This window comes from Mustela erminea, chromosome 1 (assembly GCF_009829155.1).
Source record: "Mustela erminea isolate mMusErm1 chromosome 1, mMusErm1.Pri, whole genome shotgun sequence".
Classification (NCBI taxonomy): domain Eukaryota; kingdom Metazoa; phylum Chordata; class Mammalia; order Carnivora; family Mustelidae; genus Mustela; species Mustela erminea.
Genome location: NC_045614.1, coordinates 56,595,077 through 56,612,899, shown reverse-complemented (window position 1 = coordinate 56,612,899; position 17,823 = coordinate 56,595,077). Strand labels below are relative to the sequence as shown.

Sequence of the window (17,823 nt, the reverse complement as noted above, 5' to 3'; positions counted from 1 at the left end):
CATGCTCGTGGGTACAGCAGATGCTTGATAAATCTTTGTTGAATGAATGGCTGCATAGACAGGTGGACAGCAACTGCATGTGGCTCTCTGGGTGGCAAGGACCTTGAGGCCTTGAGGGCAGGGCTGGCTGTGCGGGCCCTGAGGTCCTGGCACCCCTCGCCCCGCCAGCCCCTGCCACTCCCACCCCCGCCCCAGTACCTAATGGCTGCGCTCTCCCTGCAGACATCAACGAGTGTGTGGCGGACCTGCACACGTGCAGCCGGGGCGAGCACTGCGTGAACACCGTAGGTTCCTTCCGCTGCTACAAGGCTCTCACCTGTGAGCCTGGCTACTCCCTCCAGGATGGAGAGTGCGAAGGTGAGGAGGGCCCTGAGGTGGGCTGCTAGAGCCCCCGCCCCTGATGGGCCCTGCCTCTTGCTCCGCCCCATCCCTCCCTCTCCCAGCCCCTGTCTCCTCCCTCACCCCGCCTACCATCATACCGTGACCTATCCTGTCCTGCCCCCGCCCCTTGACCCGCCCCTGCCTGCTCAGAGCCTTCTCCCTCTGGCAAGCTCCAAGCACTTGGGTTTCTTGCCAAGCACTTGGGCAGAGCAGGGCATCTGAGGCTGGTGGGGGGAGGCCAGAGTGTGCTTCCGGCTTTGCTACGTTTGCTGGCATTTGGGGGGTCAAGTTATTCCCTCACCATGCCTTGGTTCCCCTGTCTCCACGCTGCGGTGAAGCTCTGTGGAGCAATCATATATGTGCCTTTCACTGGAAAATTCTAGCCTCCTAAGAAGAGGGAAAATTTTCATGAAACCATTTCAACAGATGCTTCCTGGGCTGCTTTTGATGTGCCTGGCAGTGTTTTGGGTGGCGGGCTATGGGCTGGGGTGTGGTGTCCTTGTCCTTGAGCTCCTGATGAGGGAGAATAAGCAAACCTGGAGGGCAGGAGTGGCAGTGGGCTGGGTGTTACTTTAGGTGGGGCGCCAAAGAGGCCCTCCTTGGAGGTGACATCCCAGAAATCCAGATCTGCAGGATGAGAAATTCTGGGAGGGGCTCCAGGCAGAGGGAACTGCAAACGGGAGGGCTTCTGGGGAAAAGAGAGATCTTGGCATGGTCAAAGACCAGAAAGTCTCGGGTATGAGCAGGCTGGGAATGTGCGAGGAGGAGGACAGGGCCGGCAGGCTCCGTCCGGGAAGACGTCTGCAGTCTTCCCTTTCTTAACTAAAAATACCCAGAAGAATGTCCCTGAAGAGGTGAGCCCTACAGACGTGCTGGAAGCTGGATGAGAAGTGGCCCAGAGGTTGGGCGTGAGCTCAGGGAGGTGGATTAGCAAGCCCTACTTGGGGCCCTGAGCTGGGCGTGGAGGGAGCTGGGAGGAGAGGTGAGCCCGGTCCCCTTTGCACACATGTGTGCACACACAGACCTGGGGCCAGCCCCCTCCTGAGGACCCTGCCGGGGTGGGGGGGCGCCAGCTCTATGGACCTGTCCCACGCCCTCTGCCCCTCTGTCATCAGGGGCGGGCCGCCACCTCTTTAGACCAGAGGGGCTGCCTCCTCAGGCATTGTCTCTGGACGGGGGCCACAACCGGTCCATGGTTGGGTGCTTGGAACCCAGCACGGGGCCTCGCAGAGGCTGGGCTGCTGTGAAACAGTGGTGGAAGCCTTGGAAACCGACAGGGGAGGGATGGAGGGAAGGACAGGTGGAAGGACTGCAGACAGACTCACATGCCTTGGTCTGGCAGTCAGAGACACTGAGTGAGTCTCCGCCCTGCCGTGGACTCTCCATGTGTCACCTTTCTACCTCCTGCCTCTGTTTCCCCGTCTGTCGGGAAGGCCAGGTGTGCAGCTTCAGGAGCCTGAGGGAAGGTGCAGGGCCTGCACTTTGTAAACTCTGGGGTACTGCACAGAGGTCAGGGGCCATCAGGGACTTGCTCTGCACCACAGAGCAGGTAGGGGACAGCGGTGCCTTCTCGATCTGGCAGCCTCCACCCTCCGTGCCACCTCCTGAGAAGGCTAGACATAGGCCCCTGGGGACTTGGGCCCTTGTCCTCATTTCTACCTGCCCTGGGAGCCCAGATGCTGGAGAAGGCTCTGGCCTGTGCCCTGAGCCGCCAACCATGTTCGTGCCTCCATCCCCCCAGTTTAAGATGGCATTTGTCGTGGTCCCTACTTCCTGGGGTCGTTGGGAGCATTAGGTAAAGACAGTCACGTCAGGGTGCTGGGGACAGTGCTGGTACTGCAGAGGAGCTGAGGCGCTGTGGCAACGGCATCATTGCTACTGGCCCAGGTCCCAGCAGTGATGTGCTCTGCCACCCCCCCAATGATGGAGGAGACCAGCCCACTGGCCCCTGACACCCTGTCTCTGTGTGGCAGACATAGACGAGTGCGAGCTGGCCACGCACAACTGCCAGGCGGGCTTCATGTGCCAGAATACCAAGGGCTCATTCTACTGCCAGGCACGCCAGCGCTGCATGGAGGGCTTCCTGCAGGACCCCGAGGGCAACTGCGTGGGTGAGCGGGCTCTGCAGGGGCTGTGGCAGGGGGGTGGGTGTGGGGTGGTGGGGGGGGGCTTGGGGAGGGCTGGTCAGGGCCTGGCCCCGGGAGGCACTTGTGAAACAGAACTCTTGCTCTCCTGAGCTGCTTGACCCTGGCTGAGTCCCTGCTCTTGTGGCCTCAGTTTACCCTTCCATGGGATTAGACCACATGAATGTACATCAGAGGTTTTTAACTAGCTAGCAGTAAGGATTATTTTTCTCTTTTGACATGGCGCGCGCGCACACACACACACACACACACACACACACAGCTAGAACAGAGAGTCCACAAAATGTTATCCTACTGCACATGATACTTGCTGACATTTCTGTTTGTAAAAGAACATTAGTGGGACCTAGGGGTCAATCTCATGCTGCACTCAAAGGGCAAAGACCTGCTGTTTGCAGATGGTGGCCTAGTTGTCCTCACGTGGTCTGAGATCTCACACTCTCCCCACCTTTCTTCACCTCTGTCCACACGCTGCTGGCCTGCAGCCTCCCCTTCCCTGGGGCTGCTGACAGCGTCGGGCCCAGAGGCAGGACCCATGGCGTCTGCAGCCGGCATGGTCAAGGCTGTGCTCAACTCTGTGTGTGGGGGTGGGCGGGGAGTGAAGGATGCAGAAGGAGAGGTAGAAAGGCGGGCATGTGTGCAAGGCCAGTCCCTGGGTGTGAACAGAACCCTGGGGTGTGTTAGAGCACAGCTTCCTGCCCACACCCTTCCCTGAGTGGGACAGCTGGTGGGACAGGCATTGCCTTCTTACAGGGAAGACACTTAGGGACAAGAGGAGTGTTGGCTTGATCTGAAGCCTTTCTCAACACTGCAGGGGTCCCTTTACCATTCTGGAGCTGGAGCTGTTTCTGGGGTACCCCCTTAACAGCTCCTCACTCTGTGCCTCTGGCAGTGTCACAGGGATCCCCAGGGTTGTGGGCACGAGAGGGTCCCTACGATCCTCACTGGGGTCGGGGCAATGTGGGGTGTGGTCTGCCGAACTGCCCACAGTTCCTCAGTGAGTCTTTGATGGACAGTGTTATCAGAGCAGCTACTATGTGCCTGGTTTAGATGTCAGGGAGTTATAGCACCTCAATGAAATGTCTTAGAGAAGGGACTAAATAAAAGCACATTTAAGGAAGTGGCAATTATTCAAAGGTGCTTTGATAAATAATAAAACAAGGAGGGGATTAAATCTTAAAGGGAACGGCTATACACTAGAATGGTTGGGGGCCTCCTTGAAGAGTTGACATTAGGGCAGGGACCTGAGTGAGAGAGGGACCCAGCCATGCAAATATCAGAGGGCAGTGTGTTTGTGTGTGAGAGAAGTGGGGGGACAACAGGTGCCAAGGCCCTGTGGTGGGCTGGGGGCATCTCGAGTTGATGAGGAGGCCAGTGAAGCTGGGGCAAAGGGTGAGGGAGAGATGGAGGATGAACTTGACAGGTTGGTGGGAAGAGCCAGAGCAGGGGTGTCATTTCTTGTAGTTAACCTACAACTCAGCTCTCAGGTCTGTGGAAGCCACTGCCTTCAGCCGCCGCATCAGGGCAGCTGTGAGAAGAATGTCCGAAGAGCTCTGTGGGTGCTTAGGTTCTTGAAGGAGAAGGCCCTGGGATCAGAGGAGACCGCGATGGGACCATCTAATTGTGCAGCCCTGTCCTAGGCTGGTCTGAATCCCCAAACTGACCCCCTCCCGGTGTGTCCCTGGACTCAGACACCAGGACCCGGGGAGGGGTTGTGCCAGGCTCCCTGTTACTTCCGTCCCTTCTGCAGACATCAACGAGTGCACGTCGCTGGCCGAGCCGTGTAGGCCGGGCTTCAGCTGCATCAACACTGTGGGCTCCTACACGTGCCAGAGGAACCCGCTGCTCTGTGGGCGCGGCTACCACGCCAACCAGGATGGGACCAAGTGTGTGGGTGAGGCCAACCACCTCCCTGCCCACCTTCTGCCCAGCCGGGGGCTTCCTGGGTTCCTTGGCCCACAGGTGGCCCTGGCTGAGGGAGAGCCCTGGCCTCAGGGTGCCCTGCTCACCTTCCCTGGCAGACGTGAATGAGTGTGAGACGGGTGTGCACCAGTGCAGCGAGGGCCAGGTGTGCCACAACCTCCCTGGCTCCTACCGCTGTGACTGTAAAGCTGGCTTCCAGCGGGACGCCTTCGGCCGGGCCTGCGTCGGTAGGTGGGCGCTGGTGGCCGGGAACCCCTCTGTGGGGTCCGCCTGTCCCGGGCCAGCCCTCAAGCTTCCTCCTCCTTCCTGCTGGCCCTGCCCTCTGCCTTGCTCTGCTATTCCTCTTTGCTCTGGTCTCCTCTGCTTCTCTTGGCCATGGTCCCATCACCATGCTTTCTTGCCTCTTACTGTGTCTGTCCATCCTTCTGTCTCTGCCTCAGCCTCTTTCCGACCCACTTGCTGCCTTTTTCTTTGGCGCCTGCTCTTGTTGCCTCTCCTATTCCCTGTCTAGGTTCCTCCCTTAATCTCCTTCTGGGTCTCTGTGTCCCTGTCCTCACCCAGCCCCCTCTTTTCTACCCCGGGGGTGGAGGGAGCTGGCCCCCAGGCCCCTTCTGCCATCCCTATGGGCCACGCACCCTCTGCCTGCCGCCCGCCCGCAGATGTGAACGAGTGCTGGACCTCGCCGGGCCGCCTGTGCCAGCACACGTGTGAGAACACGCCGGGCTCCTACCGCTGTTCCTGTGCCACTGGCTTCGTGCTGGCTGCGGATGGCAAGCGCTGTGAAGGTACCACTGACCCTGACCTCTGACCCTGCACAGAGGTCCTCACCATGTAAAAAGCCCAAAGCCCTGCCAGCCCCTAGCTTCATACCTTCACTGACCCCATCTCTACCTCATACCACTTCTCTACCTCTCCATCTGGGCAAACCTGGCCTTGGCTGCTCTGCCTGTATCCTGCCAGGGGTCCTTCCAGAGGGCCCAGGGCCCAGCCATCTTACACCAGAGGGGCTGGATCTCTGTGTCCTCTGCACCCCAGACAGGAGCTCCTTTCTGGCAGGGATGGCAGCCCAACTTTGGCCCCTTAGTAGCTTCTGATCCTGGTCGTGGCTGCTCAGCCTGGGGGTCCAGGCAAGGAATAGAAGTGAGTGAAACATGAGATCAGGCTTCTGGGCAGCTGGAGAGCCCAGTGGCCATCAGGAGGGGGCAGCAGCCACACGGCCCTGGAGATGGTGCTGCCCAGCAGTGACAGTGACAGTCCAGGGTGACCCGATCTTCTTGGTTTTCCAGATGCTAGAAATGGAGCTATCTATGTAAAATTTGCTGGTTTTTATATGTTATGATAGATTTAAACTTAAAAAAAAAAAAACAACAAAAAAACGCTGTATGAGTAAAACCAAGAATATAAATGGGCTGGTCCCTGCCCACGGATCTGGGGTCAAGAGAGGGAAGGGGATGTGAGTCTCCAACCATTCCCGGCCTGGAGGCGCTTTCCTTACTTCCCTCCTGGGGAGGGGAGTTTGTGGGGACCCCTGAGCTGGCCCTTCTGTGGGATAGCACCAGCCTTGAGGGGAGGGCAGTGTGACCAGGCCTGGATGCCTCTGAGGGCTTTTGGAGGGCCCCATGGAACAGACCTGGTCACATGCATTCCTTTTTCTGTGTTTTGATCACCTGTGAGCCCCTACTCCAGGCCAGGGTGGGTGCAGCCAGCAGCAGGCATGGGCCTTGCATCCCAGGCACTACTGCGTGGCGTGGCTTATTCCCTCGTTTCGTGGCCCTTCTGCCTTTACTGCCACCATCCCTGTTTCACATGGCTTCTCTAGGCCATCTGTGCCTGGATGCCAGGGACCAGAGATGGAACCAGTATGGCCCCTGGCACCAGAAGCTCGGAGCCCAGGAGAGGAGATGATGGCTTGTTCTCTGTGGACACAGTGTGTGTTGGGATGTCCTGAGGATCTGGATGTGGGTCAGACGGCCGCCCACTGGGCCCTGTATGACTGACTGCCCCTGCTCCTCTCTCCTGGCCCCCTCTGCTCTTAATACACCGGCCTCCTTGCTGCCCCTTGAGGGCACGAGGCACACTCTTACCACAGTGCCTTTGCTCTTGCTATGCCTTCTGCACGGAACACTTCCCTTGGAGGCCCACATGGCTGCAGAGCTGCAGCCTCCCAGCCACGTCCCCGTCTCTTTCTCTCCTCTTGCCTCACAGCGCTAGCACCTTGGATGTAGTAGTTACTTGACTCATTCAGTTAGCCCCTCCCCCTACTTTCCCAGCACATGCGGGAACGCCAGCTCCACGAGATGGAGATTTTGTCTGTCTTGTTCATGGCTGAGTTCCCAGACTCGGCACTGGTACAGCATATTGTAGTGGCTCAGCAGTTCTTGGATGGGTGAGGGAAAGCCAAGGCTCTGCCCTCAGGGAGCTCAGAGTCCAGTGGCTGGTCCATCTGAGCCAGGAGCTGACCTTTCACTTGCTCACTCCCACACTGTTTAGCTCATATGCCCACACGTGCAGCTCTTCCCCTTGCCGCCCTCCAGCCCCATGCAGAGCCAGGCTTGGGGATCAGGGCAGGAAGGTGAGGCCCCAGGGTTGAGGGGCTCCTTGTTAGCACCTAGGTGATGCCTCCAGAGCCATCCCTACCAGCTGTTACAGACTCTCAATAGGGCAGCATCAAGCTCCCCGTGGGGGAAATCTGAGCCCGATCTGTGGAGCCCAATCCTCTGGGCAGCAGGCTGAGACCCTACTAGCAAGCTCCAGCCCTGCCCCTACCTCAGCTGCACGGCCCAGCTCCTTGCCTTTTTCCAGGTCTCTAATTCCCCACCGGCCCTTAAGAGAGGCTGGAACGAATGGTCTGCCAACATAAGGCTCTAGGTAAGCTGAGACCTTGGTCCTCGCCATCCGGCTGGGGGGACTCTGCCCTGACCACAGGCCAGTCTCCCCACAGATGTGAATGAGTGTGAGGCCCAGCGCTGCAGCCAGGAGTGCACCAACATCTATGGGTCCTACCAGTGCTACTGTCGCCAAGGCTACCAGCTGGCAGAGGACGGGCACACCTGCACAGGTATCTCTCCTCTGGCCAGGGGCACCCTTCCTGAGAGGCAACCCCTCCTCGTGTGCCAGGCTGGGCTGGGGACACATGGGATACACAAAGGCGTCTCAGTGTCAAGTTAGACCTGGATTCCCAGCCCCGCGATCTCCTGGGCTAGGAGGACCTTAGGCTCCTGCTCTGTAAAGTGGAGGCAATGGTCCTGGCCTCAGTGAGATGAAGGATGAGATCACAGACCTCGTCCAGGCCCGTGTCTGGTACCTCACTGGCCCTGCACTGATAGCAGTAATCATGGAGCAGCCCCAGGGATTGAGCACTGTGTGTCCATTGACAACTCTCTTCCCTTCTCTGAACGCTTTGGTTTTCATCAGTAAAATGGGCCCCTAGGCTCCAGGGCTGTAGCACGGCCAGGATAACTGTCCACGGCTGGGCCCTGCGGGTACAAGGGGTTCACTGGGGGCCAAAACTTTCTCTGACAGACATTGATGAGTGTGCTCAGGGTGCTGGCATCCTCTGCACCTTCCGCTGCGTCAACGTGCCAGGGAGCTACCAGTGTGCGTGCCCGGAGCGGGGCTACACCATGACAGCCAATGGGAGGTCCTGCAAGGGTAAGCAAGGGGGTCCCTGCCCCACCAGAGTTTTGGGCAGGCTCTGAGGAGCTTGCTGTGTGATTGGAGCTCTGACACCTAGTATATAAACACAGAACGGCTGATGCAACTGGTGGCTGTATTAACCGAGGTCTATGCCTGGGTTGAGGGAGGAGACAGTGTTTCTGCTGTTTGACTCAGCTTGGGCTAGCCTTCCAGGCTTGGGCTCAGCCATGAGCCCTCTCCTAGAAAACGGACAAGGATCCCAAGGGGTGGTCCTAAAAGGCAGAAGACCTGTCCAGCAGCTCCAGTGGGGAGCAGCTCCAGTGGGGAGTGGCCTCAGGGGTCCCAGCATCTGTCTCTAAGCATCTGATCTGCTAACCTTGCATGCAGAAGGACGTTGTCACAGCCAGAGCTGTGCAGACCTGGGTAGGGCCCCATGTGGCTTCCCATCACCAAGGATGTACAAACTGCTGGGCAGTCTCCTGTTTTTGCAGTTTTGCAACTACTTCCTTGGATGGGGACCAGGTTCTGTGACATCTAATCTTCCTTCTGTGTTGGGGACATGATACTGAGTTCAGATGCATTGGGACTTACTGAGGCCACCAAATTCTAGGCCTGGCGAGCCACCCTGGCAAGGTGGAGGGGGGCTAGAATTCCCTTGAGTGGGACACAGGAGTATCCCCCCCGCCAGCCCCTGCTCAAGAAGCAACCACTCAGGGCTTCATAGCCCAGCCCGCCTACCCTCCACTTGTCTGTGTGGCTGACTCTTCCCCGGACCGCAGGGCTAGGAGCCCAGAGTCTCCTGGGTTGCAGCTTTGGTCCCCAAGGCAGGCCCTGGCGTTCCTGCAGGCCCAGGGGTTAGAGTCGGTGCCCGGCAGGGTGTAGAGTTAGAATGGTGATCATTTTGGTGGATCTCAGCTAGCTGGTTTTTGTTGGTTTATTTTAATTAATGAATAACAAAATAGAGGATAGGGTAGGTGGCAGTGAACATGGAGTAGACCAGGGTGCGCCATGACTATACAGACTGTTCTAGCCCGTGTGTGTATACTTAATCCAGTGCAAAAGGATTCCTTACCATAGACTGATGCAAAGAAAAAAATAAATGAAAAGATCCCGAGTGAGTGCTGGTAAACCGCAGTCTTGGAGGCCTGGTAGACTCACAGAGGCTGACCCAGGGCTCCCTGGCCCCAAAGCCATCTCTCTGCTTTTTAGTTTAAAATAGAATAAACATGGGCTCCATCGAAGGTAAGGATTTTGCCCATCAAAGGGGTTGTGTGGGACACAAGGCTCTATGTTCCTAGACTAGGATTTCATTTTGGAGAACCAGGCTGTTCCACCTGATGGCAGAACACAGGTGGGGTCCCTTCTTAGAGGTCCAGTCAGACCCTTGCAGTGACTTTGCTCTTGAAAACCTCTCCCTGGCCCTCATCTGCTGGGTCTGTGGGCTGCCTGGTCTGTGTCTGCTGCTGCCAGAGAGGGCTCCCTGGGCCCGGGTGCATGGCTGCTCTGCCCCCGCCGCGGGTGCACCTGACCCCTAGCACCCATCTCTGGCTCCGGTCCCCACAGCTGGTTGTGTTTGCCCCCATCCCAGGTCACTGCATTCCCCCTGGAAAGGCCCAGATTCCCCTGCCTCAGCTCCTGCTGCAGCCCCCACCAGGTTAGGCAAGAGGGAGGCCCCACTGTATGTGTGATGCCTTTGCTGGAAAAGTCTCCATGCTGTCACAGGGTGGACAAGGCCAGAGTGTGGGAGGGTGGTTCTGCCTGGTCGTATCCACTTCCTCAGGCACGCATGGGGCTGACGTCTGCAGCCGCCTACCTTCAGAGCAAAGAGGCAGCCCTCTTCGTGCTCTGTGGTCCTGTTCTAACTCAGGCCAAGCGTGGAGGTCCTGTGGCTCCAACGGAAGGATGGGAACACAGCCGTGGAAGAGCAGAGCATGCCGGTTAATATCTCAGTAAATCCTGCCCTTCTTCAGTGGTTAAAAAAAAAAAAAAAAAAAAAGTGGGGATAGAAAGATGTGAAGGAGTTGAGACTCGGCAGTGTTGCCTAGAATACGCACTCGGTGCAGGCAGGGCGTCAGCCCGCAGGGCAGTGCCCAGCATGTAGTAGCTGCTTATTGAACGTTCAACCCCTGGAGGGAATGGAGCAGCAAGTTCTGCAGATACTTGGATGCATGTTTTCCAGTCTCGTTATGCCGATATACATGCACGTATGTATATATGCAAGACGAGTTAAGATCGTGCTGAGAATAACCTTGAATTCTGCCTCTGTTCTGTTTTGAGTGTATATAAAGCCCTTATCAGCGGTCTGCTTGTGAAGGGACTTAAGCATAGCTCTTAGCAATGTTGTTAGTCTTGGCACTGACTTTGTCCCCCATCCCTGCCCATTTGGGCTGCTGCTGCATTAGTCTGTCTCAGCGGAGGCTGCAGTGACACCCCTGAGGATGTGGCCTTGTCCAGCTCTCCCTTTGGCCTGACCTTCTCCAAGAGAGGGTCCAGGGTTGAAGACCCCGCAGACACGAGGGACGAAGACGCTGGAGTCTTCGTCCTAGGGAAGTCCTGTGATGGCTTCCTGTGAGCACGGGGAAGCCAGGCTGGAGGGCTGCTGACCCTGGGCGCTCCTCCCTCCTACTTCTGGTCATCTCCATCAGCACTGGGCTGGCAGACAGCAAGAAGCAGCTCCCTCCACATTCCTGCCACAGCCCTGCCCAGGGTCAGGGGCAGGGCTTCCTGCTCACCAGTGTGGGCAGCCTGAGCATAGCTGGGGCCAGAGCGGGGAAGAGCAGGAGGCCCCCCCCAATTCACGTGGATTCAGTTAATGAACCATTAGGACAACAACCGCGCCCAACCTGGCTCCACTGGCTCCTGCTCTGTTTTCTTCCACTCGCCTCTGTGCCACCCTGGGAAATTGGGATCATGACCCAGTTTGCAGAGGAGGAGAGGGAGGGAGGCTTGGAGAGGTGAATGGATGTCAGCTAGTCTGTCGCCACAGAGGGTGGTAGCCAAAAGCCTGGAGTCAGCATGTGAGGATGGGAAGTGACACCATTCCTGCCTTGTGGGCTTGTGAGGACAAATGAGTTAATGAGTGCAGAGGGCCCCGAGTAGTGGATGGACACCAGGCCTTAGACTCAGGATGCAGTTGGCTGCTATGGTTACGACCATCCTGTTGTTCCTGTCATGGTCTGTGTAGCATCGTGATTGGATCCCTGGCTTCCAGCTCCAGCTGCCTGCTGTGTGACCTTGAGGGAACCCGTGCCCCTCTCTGAGCTTCCGTTCTCCCCATGTCCGGAGAGGCCTGTGACTCTCACCCTATAGGCCTGGCATGAGGATCAAGTGAGGAGAAATCCCTAAACTGAATCAGTGTGGCAGATTGGAGCAAGAAACCAGAAGCCTCCCTGGGAAGATCCTGACAGGCTCTGCCCCCCCAACACCAGCGAACTCTTCTGGGGCCTCTGGAGGCTACCCTCTCTCAGCTAGTAGCTAGTCTTCACGGAGGGGGTCTCTGGGGCCCACTTATTTAATGTTTCTTGTCTCGCAGGTTGCCTGTGTGCACGCAGGCACACGCATCGGCTTCTCTGAGTGCTTGTCAGATATTTACCTATATGTGTGTATGTGTGTGCGTGTGTCAGCATCATGAAAGGGCCCTCCTTGGATGTTTGTATCTGTGACTCTGTGTATCTAGGGGAGTCTGCTCGAGCATGTGGGCATGCCTCAACACATGTCTGTTCGTGTGAGTGTGCACAGGAGGCATGAGCATGTCTGTGCAGTTGGGGGACCATTTGTAGCCGTGGCTCTCAGAGTCTGTATTTACAAGTGGTGAGTCTGACCCTTCCCTCCAGCAATATGTGTGGAGTGCCTGCTCTGTTCCAGGCACTCTGGTAGGTGCTGGGGACACCACAGGACCAAGAAAGACACACACCCCTGTCCTCCTGAATCTCACACTGAGGAAGGGGAGGTGGGACACAGAACAGACATAAAAAGTAGTGTGTGTTTCCAAGCAGGCTGGGCAGTAGAAGGAGAATCAAATGGGAGTAGGGCCATCAGGGAGGGTGCCCTGCTGGGGGTGACCCTGAGCTGCGACCTAAAAGATGGGAAGATGTGGGGAAAGTGTTTCAGTAGCAGAAACAGCATGTGCAAAGTCCCTGGGGTGGGGGAGGTACCAGGGCATTGGAGCAACATGGAGATGTCCAACAGGCTGCAGCCCCAAGTGGAAGGAGAGAAGCTCACAGAAGGGCCCTATAATGTATAAGAAGGGACCTGCTTTTTATTCTGGGAACATGAAAAGACCTCAGGGGACACAGATGCTTTATTTGAAAGCGAGGCCCTCGGCTGCTGTGTGTGGAGGGGACAAAGTGGGTGTGTGTGGAATAGGGCAGAGTGGGAGCTGCGTGCTTGCAGGAATGAACTGCCCTGGGACCCAGGCCTCCAGGGTGGGTCGCGGTGGTTTGGACGAATGCCCCCCAGCCGGGGGGGGGTCCCCATCCTCACCTTCCTCTTCTTCCCCCAGACCTGGACGAGTGTGCGCTCGGCACTCACAACTGCTCTGAGGCCGAGACCTGCCATAATATCCGGGGTGGCTTCCGCTGCCTGCGCTTCGAGTGCCCTCCAAACTACGTCCGTGTCTCCGAAACGTGAGTGTCCCTGCCTGGCTTTGGGCCGGGGATCCCCCCGTGCCCCTCTCAGGCTGCCCGCCTTCACCCCTCCTCTTCACAGGTCCTGATGGTTGGGTCTGTGGTCTAACTGACCACACAGGGTATGTATAAAAGCACCTCGTAGAGAGCTCAGAGTATAGAGAACAAAGGGAAGACAACTCAGAAAATCTCAATCCTCTAACCCCCCAACATGTGTATGTGCACACATAGACAATGTACTAATTAGTGGTTACTGTGTAACAGGTTATCCCAACACACAGCATCTTTCCATGACGAACAGTTACAGTTATTATCTCACATGGTTTGGAGGCTCAGGAAGCCCGCCGGAGCAGCTCGGCTGGGTGCTTCTGGCTTCAGGTCTCCTGGAGAGTGTCATCTGAAGGCTCTGTTGGGTTTGCAGGGCCCTGTCACTCATTCACTGTGACTCTGGGCGGCAGGCTCCTTGCTGTAGGGCCCTCTCTTTGAGACCACTTGTGATGTGACTTCCTTGGAATGAGTCCTCAGAAGAGCAGGTGACAGTCCTTCGTAACCTGACCTAATGCTAGAAGGTATACACCGTGGTGTGGACCACACAGTCCAGCACTGTGAAAGGTGGGGGTACCCTAAGGATACCCTGAACACACAAAATGTGGCCACCAGGAGGTAGGACACCCAGCAGCACTGTGCAGACCGGAGAGCACACTTCTTACAGTTCTTTACATTTTCATGAAGTACTTTGGTGTTTCCTATAATTCGGCTATCTCCCACTTTATTTTGCCGTGTAAGGTATTTTCCAGACTCACATTTTTATAATTGCAAATGTGATACCTGCTTATAAAAGTATTTCCACCACAGAAGTGGTTCAAGCAAAAGCCTTTCCCCTGCCCCCAGCTGGATCTCATGGCCGTGGAGGGCGCCTGCCTTCCCTCTTCTTACGCCAACACGAAGTGCCTGGGACTCTGCAGTCACTCATGTGTGTGCAGCTGGGCCCGGCTTGCTGCTTCTACCTCACGGCTGTCCTCCACGTCTGCACACACAGCCTGCCACTAGCCGTGTTTCCTAGTGTGGATGCATGTCCACACACCGCTGTCCCGCGGCCCTTTGCAGTGTTTCACTGTCACAAACAGCCTAACGTCCATGTGCATGGGTGTCGGGAGCTTTAGGGGAGTGTGTCTGAGTGACCCTGGACAGGTAACCTCCCTTCTCTGGGTCTTAGCCGTCTTGCCTGGAACATGGGGGTGAGAGCAGAGCCAGCCTGGGCCGGGTGTGAGCACGACAGGAGTGAAGGGGTGCCATGGGCTTGGCAGGGGTCGTGGTGTGGCACAAGTGCGGAGTCATTGCCATTCGTTGCTGGCGGTGTGGCTGTGGTTGTGGCGCCCGTGTGGCTGTGTGCTGTGGTACGCCAGGTGGAGAGCTCTGCTCAGGGGATCCTTGGGAGCTGCCGAGCCCTGGAGGCTGAGCAGCGTCCCCTGTTGGAAGCAGTGAGCATGTGGAGAGTGATTTAATGATGGAGGGGCGACCTTGGCTCCGAGAGCCAAGAAGGGACAGATTGGTGCTATGCTTGGCAGTCAAGCCCTTAGACCCCCTCTGGGGTTTGGTGGAGGTTCCCTCCTCGTTGTCATTGTCATGGAGAATGACTGAGTCTTGAGGCTTCCTAGGGAGTGGGTGACTTGGAGCTCCAGGTGAGCCAACAGCCCTGGTCCTCAGAGAGGCTTCCCCTGGGAAAAGGCAGGCCATCCCAACTCAGAAGAGGGGATGGCTCCCAAGGAGAGTCAGTTATGGAAGAAAAGAAATTTGGAAAATGACAAAAACAATCAAAACACTGTGCCCAGGGAGTCTGTGCAGAGGGGAAGTGCACAAGCGAAAACCAAACGGAGGAAGGCAGGTCAGAATGAAGGGAGGAAAGAAGACAGGGAGGAACGTGTGGCTGACTCAGGGCTGCTCACGTACCGTCCCAGGCCCGTGGGAGGCCCTGCCTGCTCGTTAACTAACCCCATCCCACCAGCGAGACCACAGGCCATCATCCCACCTTACAGATAAGGAAACTGAGACCAAGGGAAGATAGGCGACTTAGCAGAAGCTGCTAAGGGTAGAGCTGGCAACGGAGCCAGGCCGCTGAGGCCGGCACCATGTCCTGGATGGGTGGATGTCAGGGACAGGAGTGCCCCTGGGCCCGCTGACCAACGCGCCCCCCTCCCCGTGCCTCCTGCAGGAAGTGTGAGCGTACCACGTGCCACGACTTCATGGAGTGTCAGAACTCGCCAGCACGCATCACCTACTACCAGCTGAACTTCCAGACGGGTCTCCTGGTGCCAGCACACATCTTCCGCATCAGCCCGGTGCCCGTCTTCGCGGGTGACACCATCTCCCTGACCATCACCAAGGGCAACGAGGAGGGCTACTTTGGCACACGGCCGCTCAATGCCTACACGGGCGTGGTCTACCTGCAGCGGTTGGTACGGGAGCCCCGGGACTTCGCCCTGGACGTGGAGATGAAGCTCTGGCGACAGGGCTCCGTTACCACCTTCCTGGCCAAGATGCACATCTTCTTCACCACCTTCGCGCTGTGAGGCACCAACACCCGCCTGAGCACCCTGCCGGGGCCACGGAACCCCTGGGATCCTTCCTCAGTGACCCTGGCGCCAACCTCTGTGCCACCCACCAGCACACGCTGTTCTGCGGTTGCTGAACGCTGCATATGTGGGGCCAGGTTATGGTGGCGGTTTTTACTATATAACTCTGTAAATTAACTTAATTTTGCTGACCTGATTCCTCCTGGATTCCTGGGCTTCCCCTGTGTCCTGCCCTGCGGGAGGGAGCTTGGCCACAGGAAGCGTGCCTAAACATGGAGGGCAGTTCAAGGTCATGGTAGGTGCTCCGTGGGTGGAGTCAGAGGGCTCAAGACTGGAAACACAGCGAACCCATTGGGGTGTTTGGACTTAACTCAGTGACCTGACCCCAGAGCTGATACTCCACTTCATATTCCACTGTGATTAGTTCCTTACTTTTTTCTTTTTTAAATCATTTTAAGTGTTTTTGTTTAATTATAAAAGTAGTATGCACATATTGCAAAAAATATATTCAAATAGTACCAAAGGATTATAAAGTAAAAAATGAAAAAAGAAAAAAAAAAACCCTTATTTTGTAGTGTTTGTGTTTGACAATGATTTCTACGTGTCCCAGCAGGGTCCCTGGCTGGACCAATGTGTCCTTTTGTAGATCAAGACTGTCCTTGATGTCTTTTTTTTTTTTTTTTTAAGATTTTATTTATTTGACAGAGATCACAAGTAGGCAGAGAGGCAGGCAGAGGGGGAAGCAGGCTCCCCACCGAGCAGAGAGCCCGATGCGGGGCTCAATCCCAGGACCCTGAGACCATGACCTGAGCCAAAGGCAGAGGCTTTAACCCATTGAGCCACCAGGCGCTCTTGTCCTTGGTGTCTTAATTCACGGAATTCGCTCCTACCAGGAACTCTCCTCTTGGGGTGAAGGGATCCCAGTGTAAACTGCTAGCTTCAGGATCCTTTCCTCCTCTTTCACCACTCCTTTTCCTCCTCCTCCTTTCCCAGTGGTGGATTTCTCACTCTGGGTATCATCCAGAGCCTCCAGTACTAGTCCTGGTTACTGGGGCCTGAAAACAGGTCAGACAGAGGAAGGCTGAAAGAATTCATCTTTCCTTCCCCGTGTAGGTTTCTAGGGCTTTGAGTCTGCAGCACACGAGGAGGGCTGAGAAGGGAAGGGACAAGTTCGCATGGGCGTCCGGGCCCCGGTCTGAGTCCCCTCAGACATGCACATTGCCACTCCCCTTGGCTCTTTTGCTAAGCCAGTGGATTTCCGATGCAGGCAGGGTGCCACCTTGGGGGTCTTGAACTATATGTGATGGGTGGCAGTGGCCATTGAAAACCAGACTAGAATGGACATTCTCACTGCGCTGCACACCTGTGGGGGGTCGAGAGAGACGTGTATCAGGATACAACAGTGTGTGTACATCCCCGTGTGCCACCAGCTCTGGCAGGTGGCAGTGGGACATGGAGAGGCGCAGTGAGTGGGGGACGGTGGTGAACCGGTAGTGCATGCCCTGGGAGGAAGAGGAGGCAGGACACAGCTCCAGACCTGCCGCCTTCTGGAAACCCACACCCCCAATGCCGGGATGCTCTCATTCTTCCAGACAATCGCCCGGACTACCTTTTGATGTAAGATCTTCCAGTTCAAGATGTGGAGATTATTTAAAACTTCTTAGCATCAGGAATGAGCCAGCCTCAGAGCTTCCTGCCAGAAGCCTGCCATGGAGGGCTCACCATCTTGTGGCCTTTTCTTCCTTCCCTGCCCCTCCCTGGCTCTGTCTCCAAGGCCATGTGGCAGGAGCCAGGATTTCCTTCTCGCTGCCTTACTATCTCTCTTCCTTCTGTTTCCTGGGTTGTTGGGAAAACCAGAGCTAGCCACGACGCCTGGCATCGGCGCTCACCAGGCAGGGACCAGTGGGGACCGGGTCTCCTCCATTCCATGAGCAGGTTAGGGACGCCAGCAGGGGACTGAGCCGCACCTAGCCTATACAGGCTCAGCTTCTTCCTCCGAGCCGAGTTCCTCCCTGTGGGACCTCAAGTGAGTGACGCCACCTCCCTGGATTTCATTTGTCTCCTCACGGGATGGCGGTGCTCACCATTTTTCCCTCCTGGGGCTCTGTACCACTAGAATGAGCAACACACAAACAGCATCGAGCTTAGTGGCTCTTGGAACACTTCTTTCTGACTTCAGAGGCGCTAAGCTTCTGTAATTCTGGAGTTCCACATCTGCAACAATTTGACAAGCCACAGTTTGAGGGACTAGTCCCTACAAGACTACCCTCACTCTGGATGCCAGACACAAACTCGGGGGCCCCCAACGAGCACCCTCAGGTCCATGAGCTCACCTGAACCACCCCCGGGGATGCCAAACTGAGGAGGACAGTTTTGTTAGGGTGGAAACGTACAAACAAATCATCCAAGGGGCATGATGCACAGGGCAGAATCCAGGAGGAACCCATGTCCCCAGGATGCGTCCCCTTGCTGGCATGATGGATGACGGTCCATGCAGAGTGTGGCCAACCAGGAAGCCTTCAGTACCAGCACTTCTATTCC

The 17,823-nt window shown here is 56.6% G+C and overlaps 1 protein-coding gene across 3 annotated transcripts in view; it reads left to right on the top strand.

Annotated features, from left to right (window-relative positions):
• Positions 1-15,789, top strand: part of FBLN2 (fibulin 2) — an 83,818-nt gene extending 68,029 nt beyond the window's left edge. For 2 of the 3 annotated variants that reach the window (XM_032331224.1, XM_032331848.1), the window contains 9 exons: positions 223-357; positions 2,355-2,492; positions 4,276-4,419; positions 4,547-4,675; positions 5,108-5,233; positions 7,390-7,506; positions 7,971-8,099; positions 12,586-12,709; positions 14,922-15,789. In XM_032331224.1, the coding sequence (XP_032187115.1) occupies positions 223-357; positions 2,355-2,492; positions 4,276-4,419; positions 4,547-4,675; positions 5,108-5,233; positions 7,390-7,506; positions 7,971-8,099; positions 12,586-12,709; positions 14,922-15,279 (1,400 nt within the window). In that variant the 3' untranslated portion in view covers positions 15,280-15,789. The remainder of the gene's footprint in view (positions 1-222; positions 358-2,354; positions 2,493-4,275; positions 4,420-4,546; positions 4,676-5,107; positions 5,234-7,389; positions 7,507-7,970; positions 8,100-12,585; positions 12,710-14,921) is intronic. The other variant, XM_032332052.1, reaches the window with a different exon arrangement.
• Positions 15,790-17,823: the final 2,034 nt, after the last annotated feature.